This window comes from Maniola jurtina, chromosome 25 (assembly GCF_905333055.1).
Source record: "Maniola jurtina chromosome 25, ilManJurt1.1, whole genome shotgun sequence".
Classification (NCBI taxonomy): Eukaryota; Metazoa; Arthropoda; class Insecta; order Lepidoptera; family Nymphalidae; genus Maniola; species Maniola jurtina.
In genome coordinates this window covers 3,479,968-3,498,642 of record NC_060053.1, presented here as the reverse complement: position 1 = coordinate 3,498,642, position 18,675 = coordinate 3,479,968, and the positions used below count along the sequence as shown (strand labels likewise).

General features: G+C 39.7%; 1 protein-coding gene and 1 long non-coding RNA gene across 3 annotated transcripts in view; one reads left to right on the top strand and one right to left on the bottom strand.

The window, feature by feature from the left end:
• Positions 1-4,874: 4,874 nt before the first annotated feature.
• Positions 4,875-18,675, bottom strand: part of LOC123878009 — a 16,063-nt gene continuing 2,262 nt past the window's right edge. The window contains exons 3-12 of one of the 2 annotated variants that reach the window (XM_045925026.1): positions 14,958-16,108; positions 13,857-14,025; positions 13,364-13,536; positions 10,645-10,868; positions 9,603-9,767; positions 8,484-8,607; positions 7,711-7,797; positions 7,036-7,210; positions 5,757-6,108; positions 4,877-5,069 (exon numbers count right to left, since the gene is read on the bottom strand). In XM_045925026.1, the coding sequence (XP_045780982.1) occupies positions 5,765-6,108; positions 7,036-7,210; positions 7,711-7,797; positions 8,484-8,607; positions 9,603-9,767; positions 10,645-10,868; positions 13,364-13,536; positions 13,857-14,025; positions 14,958-16,108 (2,612 nt within the window). In that variant the 3' untranslated portion in view covers positions 4,877-5,069; positions 5,757-5,764. Of the gene's footprint in view, positions 6,109-7,035; positions 7,211-7,710; positions 7,798-8,483; positions 8,608-9,602; positions 9,768-10,644; positions 10,869-13,363; positions 13,537-13,856; positions 14,026-14,957; positions 16,109-18,675 lie in introns of both variants that reach the window. The other variant, XM_045925025.1, reaches the window with a different exon arrangement.
• Positions 8,684-18,675, top strand: part of LOC123878035 — a 23,063-nt gene continuing 13,071 nt past the window's right edge. Inside the window, exon 1 of the long non-coding RNA XR_006798728.1 lies at positions 8,684-8,693. This is a non-coding gene — a long non-coding RNA (uncharacterized LOC123878035). The remainder of the gene's footprint in view (positions 8,694-18,675) is intronic.

Here is an 18,675-nt window from a genome sequence, read left to right as displayed (position 1 = left end):
CCTTCCAAAAGAGCGTCTCACACCAAGTAGTTCCGCAATTTTCTTCATCGAGTCACATCCCGCCACCCTCTTAAATTATACCTACTTGGAGTAAGCAACCACTCACGCAATGGAAAGCGTTATAGCGTATGAACTATGGAAGAATTGACTATTTCTAATGAGGCCTTGTTTATTTTGCGTCTCTCTCATGTCGGTGTGAGACAAGTTATCACGCGTATAGCGTTGCCTCTGTCTCGGAGCTGTGATAGTGATAGAGTTGCTGGTGATCTGGGAGAGCCCTGGCCTGGGGCGCGGGCGCTGGCGGCTGTGGAAGAACCTGCTCGTGATACTGGCGGGGGTACTGCTGTTCGTAGCCGGCACCTACTCCAACGTTAAAGGGCTCATAGTGAATTTGTGAATAAATGTACCTACTAAAGACTATAATGTCTTTCATTATCTTGGTCCTTCTAGCTAATTATGATGGATTTAAATATATTGCTATCTCTTTCCTAAATCTCCTCACGGAAAAGGATAGTAGTAGACTCAGACTCATTAGTCACTGGCTGCATTATTGTAAAATAATTCCAGAACCTTCCAAAAGAGCGTCTCACACCAAGTAGTTCCGCAATTTTCTTCATCGAGTCACATCCCGCCACCCTCTTAAATTATACCTACTTGGAGTAAGCAACCACTCACGCAATGGAAAGCGTTATAGCGTATGAACTATGGAAGAATTGACTATTTCTAATGAGGCCTTGTTTATTTTGCGTCTCTCTCATGTCGGTGTGAGACAAGTTATCACGCGTATAGCGTTGCCTCTGTCTCGGAGCTGTGATAGTGATAGAGTTGCTGGTGATCTGGGAGAGCCCTGGCCTGGGGCGCGGGCGCTGGCGGCTGTGGAAGAACCTGCTCGTGATACTGGCGGGGGTACTGCTGTTCGTAGCCGGCACCTACTCCAACGTTAAAGGGCTCATAGTGAATTTGTGAATAAATGTACCTACTAAAGACTATAATGTCTTTCATTATCTTGGTCCTTCTAGCTAATTATGATGGATTTAAATATATTGCTATCTCTTTCCTAAATCTCCTCACGGAAAAGGATAGTAGTAGACTCAGACTCATTAGTCACTGGCTGCATTATTGTAAAATAATTCCAGAACCTTCCAAAAGAGCGTCTCACACCAAGTAGTTCCGCAATTTTCTTCATCGAGTCACATCCCGCCACCCTCTTAAATTATACCTACTTGGAGTAAGCAACCACTCACGCAATGGAAAGCGTTATAGCGTATGAACTATGGAAGAATTGACTATTTCTAATGAGGCCTTGTTTATTTTGCGTCTCTCTCATGTCGGTGTGAGACAAGTTATCACGCGTATAGCGTTGCCTCTGTCTCGGAGCTGTGATAGTGATAGAGTTGCTGGTGATCTGGGAGAGCCCTGGCCTGGGGCGCGGGCGCTGGCGGCTGTGGAAGAACCTGCTCGTGATACTGGCGGGGGTACTGCTGTTCGTAGCCGGCACCTACTCCAACGTTAAAGGGCTCATAGTGAATTTGTGAATAAATGTACCTACTAAAGACTATAATGTCTTTCATTATCTTGGTCCTTCTAGCTAATTATGATGGATTTAAATATATTGCTATCTCTTTCCTAAATCTCCTCACGGAAAAGGATAGTAGTAGACTCAGACTCATTAGTCACTGGCTGCATTATTGTAAAATAATTCCAGAACCTTCCAAAAGAGCGTCTCACACCAAGTAGTTCCGCAATTTTCTTCATCGAGTCACATCCCGCCACCCTCTTAAATTATACCTACTTGGAGTAAGCAACCACTCACGCAATGGAAAGCGTTATAGCGTATGAACTATGGAAGAATTGACTATTTCTAATGAGGCCTTGTTTATTTTGCGTCTCTCTCATGTCGGTGTGAGACAAGTTATCACGCGTATAGCGTTGCCTCTGTCTCGGAGCTGTGATAGTGATAGAGTTGCTGGTGATCTGGGAGAGCCCTGGCCTGGGGCGCGGGCGCTGGCGGCTGTGGAAGAACCTGCTCGTGATACTGGCGGGGGTACTGCTGTTCGTAGCCGGCACCTACTCCAACGTTAAAGGGCTCATAGTGAATTTGTGAATAAATGTACCTACTAAAGACTAATGTCTTTCATTATCTTGGACATTCTAGCTAATAACTTAATGTCTACATTAAACTAAAACAGACCCTCGATAGCTCAACGGTTGAAGAGCGGACTGAATTCCGAAAGATCGGCGCGTGGCGGTTCAAACCCCACCCGTTGCACTATTGTCGTACCCACTCCTAGCACAAGCTTAAAGGTGCCCACGCACTTGAACTGCACTGCAGCGGAACTGCGCCAGCCGCGCCGCGCGGCAGTGACGTACGCGCGTCGCGGCTGGAGAGAATATCGTACGGGGCGCTAACACGACGCGCAGTTCCGCTGCAGTGCAGTTCAAGTGCGTGGGCACCTTTATGCTTTACGATGGCCACATCGATCTATCGCGTACTATAACATTAGGTAATTAAAACACAGCATTTTACAAAGAAATAATTTATTATTATCAATAATAATTATTTTCAACAAATAATAACAAAGGCTGATTATTATTTATCTCTCATCAATTATGTTTAGGTATATATTACTATTAATAGGTAGATTACTACTCAAATCTGTATTGTTAAAAATTGTAACTATCCATACATTTGCTTGTATGTGAAAAATGAATCTGATTTTCAATATATCGTCCAATTAAAAGTCACGAAACTAAAATGGTGTACATGACGTCATTTAAAATACGGCACACAATGCGACAAGGATCTTTTGGCGCGTGGACAACATCGGAACTATCGCCGCCATCTTGTGAAGTGTCACGCTTCCCCTTGTATGTGGTGTTGTTAAGAAAAAAATCTGAATTTACTGTTTTTTTTTACCCGTCTGCGGTAAAGCCAAAAGGAAGGGTTATGATTTTAGCAGGCTATGTATGTATGTATGTATCCAGATTTTGTGTGCTCCACCGTAGCGCCTAAACTACTGGGCCGATTTTGATAAATGAGGAGTCAATTGATTCGTTGTAAAGGTCCGGGTAACATAGGTTATATTTTATACGAAAAAAATTGACCTCACGGATGTTACATCAAAAAAAGTGGAGGTCTCCAAAAATTTTTTTGCTATTATCTCGAATATTGACATTTTCAACATATTCCCTAAAATCTCTGAAAATTGAGGAGACTCTAATTGCTGGCAGCCTTTTTCCTACAACTACGCCCCTGGCAATGTCATTCAAGTGTCAAAAAATCCTTGTCGCACTATAACTGAGTAGGCCCCTGCAGTAGTGGAGCGGTGCGGGAGGGTGACAGTTGTCACAAGTTGACCAATCACTGAGCTCTCGCGTCAAAATCAAAATCAAAATAAAAAAATACTCAAAATAGGTACTATTCTACACTTTTTGTTTGTCCAATTTGTTAGATTTGAAAGATGATATTATAGTGGTGATAATTAATTACGTAAACTTAAAACTAAAGCTACGAGGGTTCCAAACGCGCCCAAATCTGAGAAGAGCTCACAAAAACTCAGCCGTCACGTCACCACACCCCTCCCGCACCGCTCCACTCCCGCAGAAACCTACTCAGTTAACCGTTATACCTTTAACCCTTGGTTAAAACACAGTTAATAGCAATTTTTGCAGGAATGTAAGTAGCTATGAATGAATGAATCCTCACTTTAAAAAACCCTTTTAAAAACAAGCTTTTATTTAGGCCGTGTACTAAATTGAACATATCGAGCGAAACCAACGAGACCATACATGAGTACTTGCAGAGTTTCCATGGTTTTAGAGTTGTCACTTAAAAAATATGATTTTTAAGGTTCTCTACCCGAAGTTTGCCAAGGGACCCTATTACTACGCCTCCGCTCCCGTCTGTCTGTCTGTCAGCGGAAGGTATCTCATCAACCGTAATAGGTACAGTCGATAGTTTAAAAAGTTTATTAAAACTATGCTCTTGAGAAAAGCATATTATACAATCGAAGATTATGTGAATGATAAAAGAGCGTGGATTCGACCTGCAGCTCGCTCCAGCAATGCGCAGGACTTCAATTACTTCAATTATGGAATAATATTGTATATCAAATCTTTGAAAAGAGCAACCGCCGAGTTTCTTGCTGGCATTGCGAACCAGTGGTATCTTGCTCTTGAAGATTCAAAAGTACTTGTAAAAGTATTTTGAATCTGAAAATATTTTGGATTTCAATTTTCAGTGCATAATCTATTGCCGCTACAACAAATAACAAAAATTTCAAAATTGCTTTTGATTAGCTTTAGCTAGGTTTCACAGCAAAATGTTTATTTTGAAAATGTTCGGAGTTTTGAAAGATTTGACCAAATACTAACACGGCAAGTTATATAGTAAATAAAAGCTTGTAAAAATACCAATAGATCTAAAATGCGTTAAATTCGACCATTTTGTTCCAAATTCTAATCTTATATCAAAATGGCTCTCACGCTGAGTTTAACAATAATGTCTCTAGCATTACTTTTATATTAATATATCACGAAACAGATTATAAATATAGCTGACAAAGAGTACAGCCGGTATCAGCTATATTTATAAATGGTTATCACTCACGATAGTGTAAACGAAACAGATTATAATATAATAATAAATAATATTGTCTATGAATGCCATTTGTATTAAGGCTCTATCAATCGGGTGCGAAATTCCAAGCAAGGCCAAGTCAGGTATAGTGCGTTTCATCGAATAGTACCTCCTAGACCTAGTCATTGGCACCATATTTGCATAAGAAGACGCAGATTTTGTTTAGTTTCATTTGATTTTCCTGAATGAATGAAATGAAAATAAACAAAATCTGCATCTTCTCATGCCAATATGGTGCCAATGACCACCCAACAGACAGGGGAGCCAACATAACGCCATAGGTACTATTCGATGAAACGCACTATATCAACTAGTAGGTTATACGCGCCCTACGCAGACGAGGTAGCGGGCAAAAGCTAGTCGGTAATAAATAACACTATTACCGGTCGGTAATTCGCACTTGCTTGGCAGAGCCTGTAAATCTGACAATGGCGTTGATTCTGATGTTTAGAGTTAAATTTAGAGTATCTGCATCTTTTTCTTTTTAATATTGCTAAAAAAGGACGGGCAATGAATTTTAAAATACTACCCTACAAAAACAATAGGCTCACGACTCGCACGCAAAGTGATGAGGTTTGACAGTTTTAAATCAAATTAGTTTTATCTGTCCTTTTCTTATTACATTGGTAAGAAAAAGATGTGAATACTCGAAAATTTAGTTACGCTCACAATCAGTACCCTCAGTAAAAGATTTTACTTCTCACCAATTTTGATAATATTCGAGAGTCGAAACAAAATACAGTTAAAGTAAAATGGACCTAAATAATCTTGATTTAAAGTCAAAAATTCAGTACCATTGATTGTAATTTCGCAACGTTGCCGCTTGGGGCGCTGGCTGTAAATATATGTACAAACTTGAACATTAATACAAGGTAGTTAAGGCCATTTTACATTAACACTAAAGTGTTTCGACTCTCAAATACAGTCCGACAAGGCTCTTTTGGCGCGTGGCCAAAATGGGAACTAAAGCCGCCGTCTTGAGAAGTGCACTTGTTGATAGTTCGCTGTGTCGGCATAAAGCTACAACAGCGCCGTCACTCAAGTGCCAAGAGAGCCTTGTTGGGCTGTACTATCAATATTCTAAGTAAAATCTTATACTGATGGTACAGATACCACTTTCGACCGTTAAACGTCATCTTCCAAATTCAAATCCTGAATTTCCAAGATGGCCTCCGCACTAGGTATAACAATGACGTCCTGAATGTTATTCGCGCACGCCAAGTCACATTTGACACTATCACAATTTTCACAGTCGCTAACCTCAACACTGGCTTTCCTCTCCATATATTTCGCTATGTCTATATCACTTTTCGGCGATTCAAAACTACTTTTCGTCGTGTTCGAACAGAAGCTGTTGATCTCGGAGCATATGCGTTTGACGTTTTCGTCTAAACACGTCGAACACGTCACCTCGTCGTCGTTGTTCGTCGAAAGACGTACCAACTTTTCGTCCAACTCTGTGTCGTCACCTGGAATGAATAATTGAATTAAAAGTAACTTTTTTAATAGAAGCCTCAATTAAGTAACTTTGATGAATTAAGTAACTTTTTTAATAAGAGCCTCAATAGCTCAACCGGTAAAGGAGTTGACTGAAAAACCGAAAGGTCGACGGTTCAAACCCCGCCCGTTGCACTATTGTCGTACCTACTCCTAGCACAAGCCTGACGCTTAGTTGGAGAGGAAAGGGGAATATTAGTCATTTAACATGGCTAATATTCTTTAAAAAAAAAAAAACAAATAAAACTTCTTAAGAGCCCGCTTCATCGAAGCGATAACTCGTTTGCGGGTGGAACCTAAAATAGTGTTGTTGACAGTTTATGTATTTATGCGTGTCACCCTTTCTCTCTAACTGCATCTCACCACGAGAGAGACTAGGGTGAATGATTTTGCTTGATATTCAAGATTTTTTAGTAAAAAACGGTAAAGTGATAGTTGCTAATTGCCTAGTGGCCTAGTTGTGATAACGCATATCAATCTATTGCAATTGGCAAGCAACTTTGACCCAGTCGGTAACTGGATGGGTGACCGATTTTGGCCTTTTCGTTTCCTCCGTGCCTCGGCAAGCACGTTAAGCCGTCGCAATCGGTCCCGATTATTACCACTAATATCTGATAATAACTGTAAATCAACCTAAGAGTCAAAATCTGGTACTCTTAGTCGAGTTGTATGCGGAAGGATCTACGAACCCACCGCATTGGTATACCAAGAGAACTCCTACCATTATATAATTAATAGACAGGGATCACGACCTTCAGCAATTAGGAATAGGACTATAAAGAAGAACTATGAGCTATGTTGGAGGCATTCCGAACCAGTGATAGCTTTTGAAGATTCAAATCATTGAATAAAAAATATTGTTATTTTTTTTATTTATTCATAAATTTAAGTTTACTTACCAAGGGTGAATTGAACTCTTTCCGAATCGAGTCTGGAATCGATTTTGGTGATCTCAGAATCGGAATTATGTTGCTTGAGGTTCTGGGAACAGTCGGATTTGGCTAGCTTCATATCGTAGATATTCGATTCTGAACCCATTATCGACAGTGTTGAGTCGTTTAAGGCTGACAGGTCCTGTAAAAAAGTTTAAATTTTGGCTTAGTATAAAAATTAACCGGTAAAGTGCGAGTCGGACTATCACACGAAGGGTTCCGTACCATCTTACAAGATATACCTAACACCTTTTAGAACTCTGCAAGTTAATAACGGTCAGCGCCATCTGTATGTTATTTAGTGAATTAAATTTTTCGTGAACACGTTTTAATTTTTATTTGTATGGTATAACCACAAATTCAAGGTTTTGTGCTATAAGACCTATACCTATAACCCGACCTTCATGATTCTATAGGTTTTCTTAACAGACACGACAGACGGACGAACAGACGGACAGATAGACAACAAAGTGATCCTATAAGGGCTCCGTGTTGTAAGTATACTTTAATAAATAAAAAGAATCGCCTATTGATAGAAGTTCATGGTATATCTATTCTGAATTGTTTTATTAGTTTAGAAAGAGTTTAGTTTAGTTTAGAAAGTTATAGTGGATATGAAACCAACATACAAATATTTCTTACCTGATCATCATGATAGCTGCCCACACTTCGGGAATGTTTGTGTCTTCGATTGAAACCTTTGTGTGGAGTGTGAGAATCTACGCATTCCTGTCAATTTTAAGTTTTTTTTTTTAAAGTATAGGTTAGCATAATATGTTAGGTCAATTTTTTTTGTATAAAATAATATAAACCTATGTTACCCGGACCTTTACCGGACCGGACGGAATTGACACATCATTCATCAAAATCGGCTGCGTAGTTTAGGCGCTGCGGAGGAACACACAGAATCTGGATACAAACATAGACAGCTAAATTCATAACTCTTCCTATTGGCTTTGCCACAGTCGGGTAAAAAGGTCGGGTGACTGGCTGATCTATCAACACACAACTCAAACTACTGGACGGATCAGGCTGATATTTGGCATGCAGATAGCTAAGTGTGACGCCAAATAGAGATTGTAGGCACATAGGGCAAATATCGCGAGTGAGTTCTTTATGTATGCAATGTATTTTTTTTTTTTTTTTTTTTTATTGGAACACATACAGCATTATTACAATCCCACTTAGCCAATCATTTCTAGATGTTACAGTCACCCATAAAGTGCTCACTAATAGTCTATACAATCTCAATTCTGTGCGGGAGTTAGTAGGTTAGTCTAAGTAATTAAATTAAGTAAAATTAAATTACAAGAAGTTAGTATGTTATCAAGTATTTATAAAATAGTTATGAATAATGGATATAGTAATAATGTATATAGTATATAGTATTACACAGCTTTTGTCAGTATACATACCTTAAATCTATTGAACTGTCTATATTTCCTCTCCGAAGGGACGAGGTTACGTAGAGACTGCGTTCGCGCGCACTGGCTGTCCTCAAGCCAACGATATGTTCCGAATAACTTTGATGTGTCTGATCTGCATTAGAAGTCAGAAATTAAAGAAATCTGGGGTAAACGGGTTCAATTATAATTAATATTAATAAGAGCCTCGATAGCTCAACGGTTGAGCGGACTGACTTCCGAAAGATCGGTGGTTCAAACCCCACCACTATTGTCGTACCCACTCCTGGCACAAGCTTTACACTTAATTGGAGGGGAAAGGGGAAAAAAATAAAAATTCAGCATCACCTCTTTAAAACTATGAAATTTTAGTTTTTGATACCAAAAGTGATTTGAAAAATATTTAAAAAAAACTGATTTCATAGTTTTAAGTTTCCACTTCTTTAAATTCAAATGATGAACTTCAATATTTTCAATACTTAAGCTTCAGTTAAAACAAGATGGTTTTATGTCAGCAGTATAGCGCTGTCTCGTTTTAACAGTGTCTTAAGTCTAAGCAAAGTCAAAATGCGCTCTATAAGACCTCTCCCCCATAGCAATTGAGGATAGTATATCGGGAAAGGGTTATGTTGGTTATGTCGCCTCCCCGCGCAAAAAGGGGTACACTGAAAAAGTGGCGTTGGATAGGGCGTTGGCAACAAAAATACTCACAAATTGTTCGGCGTGGTCAACAGTCGCTGCAGGTTGGCCAACGTTGGCCTCATGTCGTGAACACTGAGACCTCTCCCCCACAGCAATTGAGCTATGCACTTATTCAGCAAGAACAAAGCGTATCGGAAAAGGGTTATGTCGCCTCCCCGCAAAGAGGGGTACACTGAAAAAGTGGCGTTGGATAGGGCGTTGGCAACAAAAATACTCACAAATTGTTCGGCGTGGTCAACAGTCGCTGCAGGTTGGCCAACGTTGGCCTCATGTCGTAAACACTGAGACCTCTCCCCCACAGCAATAGAGCTATGCACCTATTTAGCAAGAACAACGCGTATCGGAAAAGGGTTATGTCGCCTCCCCGCGCAAAGAGGGGTATACTGAAAAAGTGCCGTTGGATAGGGCGTTGGCAACAAAAATACTCACAAATTGTTCGGCGTGGTCAACAGTCGCTGCAGGTTGGCCAATGTTGGCCTCATGTCGTAAACACTGAGACCTCTCCCCCACAGCAATTGAGCTATGCACTTATTCAGCAAGAACAAAGCGTATCGGAAAAGGGTTATGTCACCTCCCCGCCCAAAGAGGGGTATACTGAAAAATAAAAATAAATTTTTTTTAAGAGTTTATTCGTAATTCGTTGATTGGTTAGTATTCAAATGAGAACCAAACTGCATGATTTTGTATGGAAAGTGCTATGAACACGCCATTTCTCTTAAAGCAAATTAAAGAACATAATTAACCACGATTGGGTTTATACTTATAAATTTAGGCGATTTATACTTTAATGATATTTGAATAAGGTAAGTTTTACAATGCTTAGGCACTTACGGGCGTATGTGTATGCGCGTGCGTTTGTATGTGCAAGAGTGTGTATGTGTGTGTAGGTGTGTGTGCGCGCACGTACGTGTACGGGTTTGTGTGTTGACGGGAGTGGATTCGTGCGTGTGTGCGTGCGCGCGTGTGTGCGTGTGTGTGTATGGGTGCGTATGCGTGCATGTGTGTTTGACTGTGACTGTTACTCACTTGGGATCAGGCAAGTCCGGAATGATATCCAGTATCTTACTCGCGGAGCCTAGTAATGTGATCTTGTATCTCAGCGGCTGATTCAAGATGGCGGCCGCGAGTGATGTAGCCTGCGCCACGAAACCAGCGGCCACCGAGTCGGGGACGGGGTTCGATGCCCGGGGGCTGTCGTCGCCGCAGATCGGGAGGGGAATGTCGCATATTGACCAAGAATTTTTGAAAATTCAACCCCTAAGAGGGTAAATAGGGGTTTGAAATTTGTGTGGCCCACGCGGACGAAGCCTCGGGCATCGTCTAGTATTTAAATAACGTAAGTTTTACAATGCTTAAGCATTTACGGGAGTGGACGCGTGCGTGTATGTGTGTGCGTGTGCATGTGTGCGGGTGCGTGTGTGTGTACGGGTGCGTATGCGTGAATGTGTGTTTGACTGTGACTGTTACTCACTTGGGATCAGGCAAGTCCGGAATGATATCCAGTATCTTACTCGCGGAGCCTAGTAATGTGATCTTGTATCTCAGCGGCTGATTCAAGATGGCGGCCGCGAGTGATGTAGCCTGCGCCACGAAACCAGCGGCCACCGAGTCGGGGACGGGGTTCGATGCCCGGGGGCTGTCGTCGCCGCAGATCGGGAGGGGAATGTCGCATATTGACCAGACTGTTGGGTCTTTCTGGTAAAAATAAATTAATAATTTAAAATAAATAAATTACTAGCTATACAATTGGGTCTAGATTTTTTTTTTAATACAAATAGTGAGCAAAAGAGCAGGCGGGTCACCTGATGTTAACGATTACCGCCGCCAATGAACATTTGCAATACCAGAGGAAACGCCAATGCGTTGTCGGCCTTTCAGAAATTTGTTGGTTCTCCCCTTGAATAACCCCATGTTGTAATCCAATGCCATAAGTCTAACCAATTTATAGATTATTTTAACTGCAATCAGAAACTACTGTTTTCAGCTATAGTTGAAAAATATTTTCAAAAAACATTCCAAATACAAATCGAAAATGTTTTCAAGAAACATTCGAAAACATATTTATAAGTTTCGTTTGTGATGTGCCTCAAAATGGTTAACTGAGATTTTTGTCTCTGTCATTTGTATGGGATTACGTAACAGAGAGAGCCCTATACTTACTCCGTGGATGAGTATAGAATGTACATGAGTGCAGTTAGTTATACAATGCAGCAAAAAATTGACCAAAATCTAGCCCAATTTTACTATAGACAATTTACAAACCTGTTCTATATAAAATATGCTATGTAAGTCCATCAGCAAATTGGTCCTATGGCTACCCAAGGCAGCGTGGGATCTTGCAGCTAACTGGGCGTAGCAAGACTCTCTTGTTTCTTTGCCTATTTCAGAATAAAAATAAACAAATAGACCAAAATCTAGCCCAATTCTACTATAGACAATTTACAAACCTGTTCTATATAAAATATGCTATGTAAGTCCATCAGCAAATTGGTTCTATGGCTACCCAAGGCAACATAGGATCTTGCAGCTAACTCCCTCAGGGCGTAGCAAGACTCTCTTGTTTCTTTGCCTATCTCAGAATAAAAATAAACAAATAGACCAAAATCTAGCCCAATTTTACTATAGACAATTTACAAACCTGTTCTATATAAAATATGCTATGTAAGTCCATCAGCAAATTGGTCCTATGGCTACCCAAGGCAGCGTGGGATCTTGCAGCTAACTCCCTCAGGGCGTAGCAAGACTCTCTTGTTTCTTCACCTATCTCAGAATAAAAATAAACAAATAGGCCAAAATCTAGCCCAATTTTACTATAGACAATTTACAAACCTGTTCTATATAAAATATGCTATGTAAGTCCATCAGCAAATTGGTCCTATGGCTACCCAAGGCAGCGTGGGATCTTGCAGCTAACTCCCTCAGGGCGTAGCAAGACTCTCTTGTTTCTTCACCTATCTCAGAATAAAAATAAACAAATAGGCCAAAATCTAGCCCAATTTTACTATAGACAATTTACAAACCTGTTCTATATAAAATATGCTATGTAAGTCCATCAGCAAATTGGTCCTATGGCTACCCAAGGCAGCGTGGGATCTTGCGGCTAACTCCCTCAGGGCGTAGCAAGACTCCCTTGTTTCCTTGCCTATCTCACAATAAAAATGAAAATTTACAAATAGGCCAAAATCTAGCCCAATTTTACTATAGACAATTTACAAACCTGTTCTATATAAAATATGCTGTGTAAGTCCATCAGCAAATTGGTCCTATGGCTACCCAAGGCAGCGTGGGATCTTGCAGCTAACTCCCTCAGGGCGTAGCAAGACTCCCTTGTTTCCTTGCCTATCTCACAATAAAAATGAAAATTTACAAATAGGCCAAAATCTAGCCCAATTTTACTATAGACAATTTACAAACCTGTTCTATATAAAATATGCTGTGTAAGTCCATCAACAAATTGGTCCTATGGCTACCCAAGGCAGCGTGGGATCTTGCAGCTAACTCCCTCAGGGCGTAGCAAGACTCTCTTGTTTCTTCACCTATCTCAGAATAAAAATAAACAAATAGGCCAAAATCTAGCCCAATTTTACTATAGACAATTTACAAACCTGTTCTATATAAAATATGCTATGTAAGTCCATCAGCAAATTGGTCCTATGGCTACCCAAGGCAGCGTGGGATCTTGCAGCTAACTCCCTCAGGGCGTAGCAAGACTCTCTTGTTTCTTCACCTATCTCAGAATAAAAATAAACAAATAGGCCAAAATCTAGCCCAATTTTACTATAGACAATTTACAAACCTGTTCTATATAAAATATGCTATGTAAGTCCATCAGCAAATTGGTCCTATGGCTACCCAAGGCAGCGTGGGATCTTGCGGCTAACTCCCTCAGGGCGTAGCAAGACTCCCTTGTTTCCTTGCCTATCTCACAATAAAAATGAAAATTTACAAATAGGCCAAAATCTAGCCCAATTTTACTATAGACAATTTACAAACCTGTTCTATATAAAATATGCTGTGTAAGTCCATCAGCAAATTGGTCCTATGGCTACCCAAGGCAGCGTGGGATCTTGCAGCTAACTCCCTCAGGGCGTAGCAAGACTCCCTTGTTTCCTTGCCTATCTCACAATAAAAATGAAAATTTACAAATAGGCCAAAATCTAGCCCAATTTTACTATAGACAATTTACAAACCTGTTCTATATAAAATATGCTGTGTAAGTCCATCAACAAATTGGTCCTATGGCTACCCAAGGCAGCGTGGGATCTTGCAGCTAACTCCCTCAGAGCGTAGCAAGACTCCCTTGTTTCCTTCAGTTGTTCCGTTCTACGGGACAACGCGTGGTAGTTTTGCATCAGTTCCGAACCTGAAAAAAATTCGTGTTTCCTGTTAATTACAATCCCGGATTTATCTTTAAACCGACAATATTTACATAAAAAACTCCCCGAAATCTTCGAAAATAACACCAATAAACATTTTTCAAAGAAATGTAGGTCTACCATCATGAATTTGAAAATGAATCATGTTTGTAATATAACGTAGACAACTGCTAAGGATTTTTGGAAATTCAACCCCAATTCAATGCAATTTTTGAAGAACCACACGGACGAAGTAGCTGGCATACGCTTTTAAGATTATAAGTCGTTTACAACATTATGTGCAGACAAAAATCTGGTTAATACTTACCAACATCCTGGTTCTCTTCAAACAGTTTAGCATGTTGCTCTTTCAGCCTCCTTATATTTGCCAACTTGCTATCTCTCTCGTCGGAAAGTATGAGCCTTTTGAAATGTAGGATCTCTAATTGCTTCGTTAGTCTGAGGTACTCTGCCCTTTGAAAGGGTGAAGGTTTAGACTGGAAAAAAGGAAAAGAAACTAGTATAACCACAGGGTCACGGACTTTTGACATAAGTGGTCTTAGAACTTCTGAAAATATTTTCATGTCTAAAAATCATCATTTAACCCATCGTCGGTCCACTACTGAGCATAGGCCTCCTCTCGGAATAAAGATTTGGGTCATTAGTCCATTTTTTTTTGACGTGAGAACGTCTTATAATTCGATAGAGCCGGCTGCACGCAAGAAAAAACATGACTCATGCGGCGTTACCTCGCTATGACGCGTTCCATGTAAGGCTTGAAGTGCAAGCGAGAGCGTGGAACGAGCGACAAAGAAGCACAATCGGCCTTTGTTGTCACGTTCAACTATCGTCAGTAAACCGATTTAACAGACAACCAATTTTTTTAAAAAGAATATTAGCCATTTTAATCATGACTAACATTCCCCTTTCCCCTCCAATTAAGCGTAAAAGCTTGTGCTAGGAGTGGGTACGACAAGTGCAACGGCTGGGGTTTGAACCGCCGACCTTTCAGAATTCAGTCCACTCCTATAACCGTTGAGCTATTGAGCTATTGAGGGTTTAGAACCCTCGTAGGTATAGTTTCAAGTTCACGTAATTAATTAATTATCAACACTATATCATCTTACAAATCTAATAATTCTGACCATCAAAAGGAGTGAAATAGTACCTAATTTGAAAAAAAATTATTTATTTTATTTATTTATTTGCTACATAAATAAATGCTTAAATGCTTTGACTTTTACTTTGGCTTTGACATTTGATTGCTTAAAACGCACATAACTCCAAAAGTTAGATTGAGACCAGACCCCCGAAAGACGGACAACAAAGTGATCCTATAAGGGTACCGTTTTTCCGTTTGAGGTACGAAACCCTAAAAATGCCTACGGAAGGCTATATTAAATAGTTGCTCAAACTAAAACGTACCTACCTTGTAAGACAAAAGATCATTCAACTTCAAGGCTAATCGTGGACCATTTGATATGGGTATCCTATCTTCTTTCACTCTGCCGTTCTTGACCGTCAAGTCACTTTGTGACGATGACTTTTCTCTCCTCAACGCATCGTCTTCTTCGGGCGAAAATAAATTACGATACGACCTACTTTTACCTTTCAATTTAATCTCAAACTCTGGTGATAAACTTTGTGTTAACGCAGACTTTTGATATATCCTTTCTTTTATTTCTTGGACAGCCTCTTGGCGTTTCTTTATCGAGTATTGAAGTAAGTGGAGGTTTTGAAGTTTGGTCGCGTTGTAACTAGGTCTGATTTCAGATTTGAGGAAATTTATCGCCAAATATCTATACTTTGGCACATCCGATTCGTTTCTTAAGTCGTAACTCTCCGCTGTTTCGCTTAAATCGATTTTATTCGATAGCTCCTCTTGGGAAGCAGAAATATCACAGTTCAGTTCGGCAGACGAAAACTCTCTGATATCGACATTGTCCGGTGAATGTTCGTAAATATGGTTAGGGTTAACTTCCGCCTTTTTCCTTTCTACACTCTCATCTCTGCTACTATCTCTATGACTTAAATTATCATCCCTCCTTTCTCTATGACTTAGCGACGTGGTTAAACTCGAAGAATTTCTTAGTGTAGGAATATTTTGTTTAAAACCTCTTTCGACTGGGCTTTGGCTTTTCGAATACTCCTTTTCGGGGATTTTCGAGAACCGCCCGGGCGAAACCGATCTAGATTCCTTCATAAGTTTATAGTTCTGTATAACTTTTGGTTCTAAGGTGATTTTGAAACAGCTCGTCTTGCCTGACGAATCGGACGATAGGGATCCTTGTTCTAGCTCATTCTCTGGTGGTATTACATCTAATTTCAAACTTTTGTATGAACAGAAGTACCCTCCATGCATTTGAAACACTAAAGTATTGCTTTTGAAGCAGTCTGAAGTGAAGTTCAAGGATAAATTGGCCCCGATGTATCTTAGCCCACTGAAGTATATACCCCAAGTTTGAATGACTGTGTCTTGCATTTGTCCAGACTTCTCTTCTTCGTCCTTCGCCGGCGGTAAGAGGACGTGACACCATATCCTTATCACTATGTTTGTGGAGGACATGCGCTGAGTTATTTCTGCAACAGAAAAAAAATTATAACAGCACTAGATGATGCTCGCGACTTTGTTCGCATGGATTTTGGTTTTTTTTTTAATATCTCTCTCTAACTGTACGATTTTGAGAGATTAAATGTAGCTAAAATCGGTTAAAAGGATGAACCGCAAAAAGCAAGCAGACAGACAGACACACTTTAGCATTTATAATATTAATGATTTATATAGTATAGATAGATATAGATTTCTAACCTAAACAAAACGTGAATCCAGCATGTGGCCCAGTTTTAGATCTGTCAATCGAATATCGATTTATCGATTGCCAATTTGTTTATGTTTTCCAGATTATATTAATTTTTACCATAGCCGCAAATTTCAACTAATGGAGACACATAAACTGACAGACAGAAAACAAAGTGATCCTATAAGGGTTCCTAAAAAAGTCACATAATCCTTATTTGAATAACAAGGCAGTAATCACCAGTTCGATAGATTAGTCAAGCAACCACTCATATGTTTGGTTTCAAACGTTTTCACGTAAATGATAATAAAAATTAATTATTACTAGCTGACGCCCGCGATTTCGTCCGCGTGGATTTAGGTTTTTCGAAATCCCGGGAGAACTCTTTGGTTTTCCGGGATAAAAAGTAGCCTATGTGCTAATCCAGGATATTATCTATCTCCATTCCGAATTTCAGCCAAATCCGTCCAGTGGTTTTTGCGTGAAGGAGTAACACACATACAAACTTTCGCCTTTATAATATTAGTGTGATGTGTGATTATTACGAATTCAGTTGCGCACAACCATTATCATTATATCCCGTTTACTGCAATGTTAATTCCCAACAACGCATTTCATGTCTGATGTCACCTTCCTCGATACGATAAAATACGCCGTGGGCATAGGTTCTTAACCTATGCCCACGGCGTATTTTTAAGCGGAATTTACATTACGAAATTCGTGGCACAATATTAGTTTCACGACATTAATTTTCTTCAGGCCAAAAATGTTGAAGTCTTATAATGTTAAAATTGCAAAACGTTGAGGCCTAAAATGAATTTGCAAAATGTTGAATTTTGAAATTACAAAATGTTGAATTTCGATTCCCAAAATGTTGAATTCCAAAATGTTGAATTCGCAAAATGTAGAATTTCAATTCCCAAAATGTTAATTCCAAAGTGTTGTTTTTTTTTTTCAAAGAATATTAGCCATGTTAAAATATGACTAATATTCCCCTTTCCTCTTCAACTAAGCGTCAGGTTTGTGCTAGGAGTAGGTACGACAATAGTGCAACGGGCGGGGTTTGAACCGTTGACCTTTTGGTTTTCAGTCCACTCCGTTACCGGTTAAGCTATTGAGGCTCTAAATTTTATAAATAAGCTTGCGTTTTACGAACATCTCTATCGCGTTTGTATAAATATGTATTATCTAATTTTAACTCATCCTCATCAAAGAGAAACCAGGCAATAAGAATAATAGAGATGACCTAATATCATAAAAGTTTGGTGGTGTCGAAATTGCCCATTTGATACCATCATATCAATAGGTAGATAGATTACCAAGTAGGTAACATTTGACCTATATATTGGATGAATGTTGTATAATCAGATAGCAATAATAATATTCATATGAATCACGCTGTACGCAGTCCATATCCATCCATACTATCCAATATACTAACATTACAAATGCGAAAATGTGTCGGTTTGTCTGTCTGCTAGCATTTCACAGCCATCATTGTTTTTTTTTTATTTAAATAAGAATATTAGCCATGCTAATCGTGACTAATACTCCCCTTTCCCCTCCAATTAAGCGTAGAGCTTGTGCCAGGAGTGGGTACGACAATAGTGCAACGGGTGGGGTTGGAACCGCTGACCTTTCGGAATTCAGTCCGCTCCTCAACCGTTGAGCTACCGTGGCTCCGTTTAACCAATTTTGACGAAATTTGGTATAGAGACACCTTGCATCCCGGGGACGGACCTAGGCTTTTTGTCTCGGAAAATCGAATGCGTTCCCACGGGATTTTAAAGGCCCATCCCAAGGCGTTTAACCGATTTTGACCAAATTTGGAACAGGGACAGATCCTGAATCAGATAGATAGATTCAAGACGATATTGCACACAAAACATGAAAAAACCAAGACAAATCAAGAAACTTAAAAAAAAAGTATGCAAAGGCGCCCTTATTGCTTAAAGCAATCTTCACCACACAAGCTTTGCTGAATGGAGAGTATTTTTACTCTTTTTTTCTGAGCTTTTTTGCCGGACGTCATCACACAAAAACTTTCATCCCCATTTTTACCCCCTTTAGAGTACAGTTTTTCAAACTTTGAATGTCGTATTTATTTATATCTAGTCAAAAGCCTCAACAAACAAGCTTCTAGCTTTAAAAATGATGTGATTTTCATACAAACTTTCATCCCTTATTTGGACCCCTTACATCCCTTTTTCGCATTAAAAAGTATGTGTGATTGCGGAACACACAGACAGACAGAGTTACTTTCGCACTTATAATATTAAGTAAGGATTATAGTGTGATATTCCTATGTATATTCATATGGATAAATAGGCTAGCAACTAACCAAAGGCC